The sequence below is a fragment of the Asparagus officinalis genome, chromosome 6 (genome assembly GCF_001876935.1).
Source record: "Asparagus officinalis chromosome 6, Aspof.V1, whole genome shotgun sequence".
Lineage (NCBI taxonomy): Eukaryota > Viridiplantae > Streptophyta > Magnoliopsida > Asparagales > Asparagaceae > Asparagus > Asparagus officinalis.
In genome coordinates, this window is record NC_033799.1 from 47,320,771 (window position 1) to 47,328,832 (window position 8,062).

The 8,062-nt window shown below is 39.3% G+C and overlaps 1 protein-coding gene and 1 long non-coding RNA gene across 2 annotated transcripts; one reads left to right on the forward strand and one right to left on the reverse strand.

Annotated features, from left to right (window-relative positions):
* On the forward strand, positions 570-3,352 carry LOC109845557. The gene is made up of 2 exons (XR_002248419.1): positions 570-2,349; positions 3,157-3,352. It is a non-coding gene; the product is annotated as an uncharacterized LOC109845557 (long non-coding RNA).
* On the reverse strand, positions 4,849-7,279 carry LOC109845359. Its single transcript, XM_020414607.1, is given in 2 exon segments — positions 4,849-6,199; positions 6,201-7,279. Coding segments are annotated over 2 exon segments (2,034 nt in total). The 5' UTR covers positions 7,001-7,279; the 3' UTR covers positions 4,849-4,965.

Below are 8,062 nucleotides of genomic sequence, written 5' to 3' on the forward strand. Positions count from 1 at the left end.
GGGCTCTGAAGCAATTTTCCCAACTTGTTCAATCATTTATTCATTTCTCACTCTACCTAATGCGGCAATGAACATGTCTTATGCCCATATTAGTTCTTGGTTAGATCGTTAGATGCGGAACAGCTTATTCTCAAAAGTCTCCATCTTCCTTGTATCCAAATAGAGTACAATGTTGGAACGCACGTGCTCCAAACTCCATCTTAATCCTGATGTTCCTGGAACATAACATATAAAACCTTCAATGATCCTCCTTTCTGTTGTGACGAGGAATCCCTAATGTGTGACTACTGATGATCATCTCACAATTTAAATTCAAATGGTTTGTCTCTGGTGATAAGCTGACTGTGAATTCAGTTTTCCAGTGGTATTACAGTCCTAAGTTCTAATATAATTATTTCATTTTGAAATTACAGTCCTAAGTTTTTATATAAAAAATTTTCATTTTGAAATTACAGCCCTAAGTTATTGTCCTAAGTTCTAATATAATTATTTCATTTTGAAATTACAGTCCTAAGTTTTTATATAAAAATTTTTCATTTTGAAATTACAGCCCTAAGTTATTGTATAATTTTTTCATCTTGAAATTCCTAGCACTTTTTGTTGGTTTGAGAAATTATTTATTTATTTATTTATGCGACGAGGGTATCCAAGTCTGGAAGCGAAGTATGTCAAATATTGTCCTTGAGACTTTGACTTACCAGGCTTTTAAAATTCTGAGTACTTTTTATGTGTTTTGGGAAAAAGTATTTGCTCTCTCTCTGTGTTTTTTTGCTACGAGGGTACCCAAGTCTGACAGGGCATCTCACCTTACCCCTAAGGCACATGCAATGCCCCTTGCGCCACACCAGCCAAATATCAGGGATTCAGGAAGATCCATATTTGGGGTGGCCCATTGCAGATGGTGAAGGTGGGGAAAAAAGGCCACACATGAGAGTAATAATTTGATTAACTTACCCGCTTTAGTCTTTTATTCCTTATAAAAGATCATGTTTAGGTCTCTGATTTGAAGATACAGCAGATGTTTCTCTACTTATTTCCTGTCAGACTGGAATCAGAAAGAACATTATTACACAAGAATGAGGTTTTGGTAGTGGATCATTATTTCATTTCATTTCTTAGTCTGTGATATTTCATTGGAAGTTCGGTATTAAGAACCATTGACTTAATATGTCATATTCAGAAGCGTTTTCCTGTATTTAGATTTAATATCTATTAAGAGTTGAAGTGTGAACACTCAAAGGTTGGCGAAGGGTGTGAGGAACTGGCTCCGAGGAAAAGGTTGGAGAAGAGTGTTTATTTGGTCTTGATCTGGGAGTGTGTTGATTTTTGTTTCTTCTTAGTAAGGTGATTCATTTGATTTTATGATGATTACTAACAAACATAGAAGAGATGTCTAACTAGCTAAACTATTTATTTGGAGAAAGAGAAGCAGCTTCATTTGAGCTTTGGCTTACTGTGGATTTACTAGAGTGCCTAAATGAGGTCTGTTTTGAAAAGTACTGTCCAGTTTTATGCATACGTAACTCATTCATAATTGATACTTTGGATGCTAGAAAGCTATTACAACTTATAATCACGTGTCTTCATTGTGGCATTGTTTATTTTCTATTTATTTTCTGGATTTATCGAGTTCAGTTCTTTAGTATCCATGATTTCTGTGCCTAATTTGACACATTAGTCCTGTATATGTCTTGTATTATAAGATTTTAAAGTTGGAACAATTATCAATATATGCATGAAAGTAATGGTTCTCTGTGAAATTAGGTATTGTAAAACATGCAGTAGCATAGTTATCCTTCTGTGCTTTGCAGAATATAGTATTGCAGCATTCTTTCAAAGAAAGTGCTTTTATCTCTTGTTCCTCTTGCACAGGAGCTGTCCATCATTTATCTATTTTTTGTTGCATTGAGATCCGTATCATCATTCGTAACAATAGTTGCTTTGATTATTTCAAATTATGTTTGTCACGCCTCGGGCCTGCGAGCCCGTTGGCGCAATGTAAGTCTGGGACTCACGGAGTGCAATACATGGTTTGGCTCAATTCACCGCCAAAATTGACTAGTTAATGTTACACTTGGCTCTCAAGACCCATCATTTAAACCATTCAATCACTCAAAAATATCTGATGTGGGACTAAATCTTGGGGTATCACTGTTATTTTCCCATGTTGCTATAATTTTGTGACATAGCTCCTCGTATCCTGGCTGCAGTTCTGATCTCCAACTTGCAATAGCACTTCAACAACAGGAGTTTGGACGACAGTCCCAACAACAAAACCAACGTCCACAGCAACAAAGTTCACAGCAAACAGCAGTTAGTGGTCGTTCTAGGCTTGTCACAGGTCCTCAAGTAAGTATCATATTGCTTTCCTAGACTATTATCTATTAGTACATCTTCTGGTCACAACCCTCATTACAGTAAACTTGTCCCAATTTGATCTTTTAGATTTATGAATCATCTTCTCTGTTCTTGGTTGATCTTGTATTATCACAAATTACTAAAAATTGTTAAATTTCTCAAGAATTTCTTCATATTAATAGTAGCAGACAGTACGTTTCAGAATGACTTGTTGTACCTGTTTTGTACAAATTTGTCTGTTCTTGATTTATTTCTTAAGATTAGAATAGAAGCATTCTGATTTCTGAATGAAGCAAATTGTTTTTATCTGCCCAATTTCTATTCCTTTTCATGATTTGGCTAATTTTTTTGGATTTTTAGGAGATTAATGCTAAAATATCTTTGCAAGTTTTTGCCACAAGACACCCGGTCAAACTGTTATCTGGAATTTCCTCTTGGATCGGTACATTCCTTTATAAAAGAACAATGAACAGCTTTCATATCTATGGCCTCATGTAGGACCCCAACCAATGGAAGCCCACAGTATGAACAGCATTCATGTCACTGATTTATCATCTTTGAATTGATGGCTTCAAGAGATTTATATCTTCACAAATGGACTATTTTCTAAATTTGTCTTGTTTTTCTTTTGTTATGTTTCACATTTTCATTTATTGTTAGTCAAAATCAATATTCCAGTTTATTATTTTTTTGCAAGAACAGTATGTCCGAACAGTATGTCCATGCATACTTTTTTTTTGTGGAACGGAGAAATCTTTTGTAGTAATTTTCTCTTGGCCTCCTTGCCTTCTACTGCAGGTATCAAGGAGCTCACATCCCTCCCAAAAGAATGAAGCAAAGAAAGAGAAATGCACCTTAATGTAACAAAACAAACTCTTATAGCATTAGATGGTCCTTTTGTGTCTGGGCCCAAATTGTATGAAACAGTGTATAGTTTTTTTGTAAATAAATGAATCACTTTTACAACCAATGAACGCAATACAGCTCATTGTCATTTTCATTTTCATTTTACATTAAGCTTGAGCATATCTTATAGGGGACCGACTAATACACAGCCCCTAAGTTGAATGATAATTTACACAAACAAAACTGAATTGTTCTTAAAATAGGTTTTTATAAATACCTTTGGCGCAAAAATAGTGACTGTTGCTGCAGTGTGGATTAGAAACAGAAAAATCCGGGTACAGGCGAGCTCGGACCCAATGTCAGCTAGCATATGCAGAAAAAATCTCAGAGCAGTGGGTTTTTTCTTAGACACCACTGGAAATCATTTCGGCTGATTAGTCCATCATCGTTAACATAAAAATGACGATATAATTGATGTACCTGCAGGAAAGAAACGCTCGAAGTCCAGCTCGCCTGAGGAAGTACGCATAATGATTAATTAATGTCCTGTTTGGATGGAGGGTAGAGAGGGGGAGGGGAAGAGAAATGCAGCTTTCACCTTGTTTGGGAGTTTTTTTAAGGAGGGTAGAGAGGAGGAAGGAAGGGGAACGGAAGGTAAAATTGTTTGGTTTTCTTTTCCCCCCGATTTGGGCGGTAGAGGAGAGTAAACAAGGGTAAAGGGGTGTAATGACATTCTTACCCCCATCAAAACAAATAAGAGGTTTGATGTGTTATTAGTATAAAGTTATTTATGTAAATTTACATATATTTACTTCCTTTTACCTTCATTCACCTTACTCAACTCCCAAACAACATATTACAATTATCTTCCCTTCCCTTCCCGTTGTTTACCTTTCCTTCTCTTCCCTTAGTAAACTCCCAAACACACCATAAAACTTGAAGTTAAGGTATTGCCGTATTAGTGTAATATTTTGATGAGACAGAAATGTTGCTTACACTTTCGTTGCTTGCACTTGTCATACAGGATCGAACTACCTCACCAAGCTACCGGCATACACAGAACGAGTAAATTCGACACAGAACGAGTAAATTTGACAACTGTAAGTGTTACTATGCTGAATGTTTTCCTCTTTTACTGAGTTGTAAGTAGGTCCAAACATACAACTCTACATCTTCAATTCTATTATGGTTCCACACTATTTATCTTGAACCCGTGCGCCTATCTGCCCATACTTTCCACCCGCACACGTACATATACACATGCCAATATAGGAAAACTCTAGCTTCTAGCTCAAAACGATATTGATACGCCTCAAATTCAGTCCGTCGATATGATTTGAGTTTATATATCGATGATGATTGTAGGAGACTGGATGATTGAGGACTCGGTGTTACGCCAATCTTGGAAGGACACACCAACATCAATTTACCCATATATGTAAAAATATACTCAATATGATTGAAAAGTAGACACAGCTTGGAGGAATCGCGGTAGAAAGCAATAGTGATGATGGTAGGTAAGACGCACCGACTTTTTACTCTGCAATGTAAAGTAATGGGATTTGAATGACAATGGCTAGAGGATGTTGAACCCTTCACTAATTAAACTTGAGTGGTAAAGAATAAAATATCTATTACCTCAAATTAATAAAACCATGCTGTATGTAGATGTTCTTCTGCATGAAAACAGACGCTTAGCAGCTCTTGTATAACTAGAATGAATAATTATAACTTGACACTTAATTTTGGTAACACTAAAATCTAGACCTCAATCATCTTCTGGTTAAGGGCCATGTATCTCCATCTCTCCTTCTCAACGAAATCGGCATCCAGGAATCTAGCAATGAAGGACCAGAGCTTGTAAGCATCTTCAAAATTAGCCAGGAAACCAAGTGAAGCATTCACCACAGCTATTCCAAGATCAATATTTCCCTCATGATCTTTGATCTTTTTGTTGGTCTGATGACAAACGCTCCTCCTCCTTGTTTCCAAAACTCCGTCTCTCTCTTGCTCATACTTGTCTGAGAACCAAATGTTGTGTAGAAACCCACAACCCAGTGAGATGTTGCTTCTGTCCGCTAGCTTCTGCACAAGAGCAGGTTCCACCTTTTCTCCTTTCCAATCGAACACATTGAATGATATTGCAGGCCCTCTTTCAAACTTTATTCTCGGCCCATAGGTCCTAACCAAGGGATGACCATTAGCCTCTGAGGAAGAATTAGGATGACGCAGTTTGGTAAGTGCCATCACTAGCCAATTGGTGATATATCTGAGTCTGCTACTAATAAGCAATAGACCTAGAGAGTCCGCGTGATCCAAACCCATGCATTCGAATATCCCAGCATCTGCTTTGGCGCTCCGCATCTTCCCAGCTTCCACTATTTCCACAACTTCATTCTGATCATCGTCATCAGATAAGGCAGACAGTAGTGTCTGGCATGTCTCACTGGTTTTCGCTCCCATCACACTGTAATGCTTTTTGGATGCGTCCCTGGTGCTATTACAGATCTGACCCGACAATGGTGGAGCAGGGAACAAATTTGCTGCAGTATCGTTTTCTGAGAAGGTGCCTGAGAAATCATCAGTGAGCTGAGACCGCAATAACGTCGCTGCTGGGATGATCCTGATGGCCCCAATGCCCCTTGACACCGCAGATGTAGTCCCCAAGAGATGGGAGCTGGCACTGGATTTCTTGACGAGGAGGGCGGCGAACCCAGAGGGGACCTCGCCTACAACTTTGAAGAAGGAGCAGACGAGGAAGTCCGGTTGGATTAGAGAGAGGCCAAGGGTATCGAGGTCCTTTGGGCCCAACGCACAAGCGTCAAGAAGCACATGCCACCCACTCTCCTGCGCCATCCTCATCCACAGATACGGATACCTTGCTCCTGTCATCCTCGACTGCAGTGGGAACACAAAAAGGCCCCTCGACCTCTTCTTGATCTCCTCTTTCTTGCTGCTGCTGCTGCTGCTGTATCCCAGAGCCTTCTTCAAGCTGGCTGAATGGATCCGCCAGTAGCTTCAAGGCACTGGTCCTGTTGGCGGTGAACACCAAGCTGTAATCCTCCGGTGATAGGTTGAGGAAAGTCAGGATCCTGTTCCTGATTGCTGACTCCAACCCCGTCTCAGCAGCTGGGTTACCGTAATTGACTTGGGATGTCAAGCTGGCGGCTGCTTTGCAAGAGACGTCAAAGAAATGAGGGGAATGATGAGATTGTAGCTGTGAATGGGAGAAGAGGCCGAAACCGGCGTAGTCAAGGCATACGTGGTGGGAGAGGTGGGGGTAATGGCGGAGTCTGATGCGATCCACTCGCTGGGTGTCCTTGAAGTGGGGATATGTTTGGGTGAAGCTAGACAGGGCGTCGGCCAGGGAAGGGAGGGATTCATGGTTGGTGAATTCAGTGCCAAGGAACAGAGTTGAAGTCGTGGATTTCGCAAAGTTGGATCTAGATGTTCTCGTCGTCGTCACGGTGGTGAGTTTATCCCCGCTGAGCTTAGAATCCCGAGAATTAATGCTAGCCTGACGACTATGACGGCGACGGCGACGACGATGATCGGCACTCATAGTTGTGTTGGTTCGGCCAAGGCAATTAGGGGAGGAGGGGCAACAGTTAGATGGAGAAGGAGACCTTGATTTCCGCTGCTGCTCCTCCCCCTCCTCCCCCCCATCTCTATCTCTAATTTGTACCCCCTCTTCCTCCTTCATCTTTTTCTTACCACCTCCGGTACCGGTAGTATTACTCTTTTGATCTGATGATGATGGTTTCTTGACACACCTATTGATGAATAATGATAACATGGTCGTTTCAGCCGCCTCCTCATGGGCGATTGACTAATTTGCTGCCGCCTTGTTCAAGTCGCCTGCCTGCCTTCCCACGAACTGGTCAGCAGTGGGATATAATTGGATGTTTTTCTTGCTTTTCTCTTTCTTTTCGATTTCCAGTGCTGCCACTTGGCATCCTATCCCAATCCTAGTTCCTATCTCACATTGCGACCATCATGAACTATCTTTACACATGTAGCCTCCTGTTCTTTGTCTTCTTTCCTTTGCCTCCATCGTGGATAATTTCAATGCCTATAAGATGCTTTTAGGATTAACGATGGGCTTTTCTTTCCTTTGCCTCCATCGTGGATAATTTCAATGCCTATAAGATGCTTTTAGGATTAACGATGGGCTTTGTCTTGTTCGGATGATAACTTTGACAGTGAGGAGGGAGGTCAACCACATCGTGATGGTTCAGCTTAATATTTGCAGTATGCGCGCGCGTCTAGTGAATTAGAAAAAAAAAATAAATAAAGGCTAAATTGTAAAAAATTAGCATAAAGTTTCTAAAATCTGCACATTACTATTTTTTATCATGCTAACGTGAAAATTTTCACTCGAGTGTTTTTCTATGATACTTATATACTAATTTTTGAAATTTCTAACCATTATTATTTGTTAATTTTTTTATTAAAATATATTAACTCTATTTTAAAGTAGAACTCAGATAAGTTTGAATTTTTTTATTAATTTAATAGAAAATTTAACAAATACTAATGGTTAAAAGCTCTAAAATTAACCTGTAAATATCATAGATAAACATTCGGGTAACAATTTTCACATTTGCATGATTGATGATAGCAACGTGCATAGTTTAGAAACTTAATGGTATTTTATTATGCCAAAATGATATTTGTGGTATTTAGTTAACAAAACATGAAACTTTATGGTATTTTTGTGCAATTTAGCCCAAAAAGGGAAAAAAATGTAACACACACCATAAAGAGGTTAGTTGTTAGCCCACACGATAAAGAGGTCTAGTTGGTGTGAAATAAAAGGGCACTTCTTTTTTGATCCAAATTTAACGTGGGCCAAAAC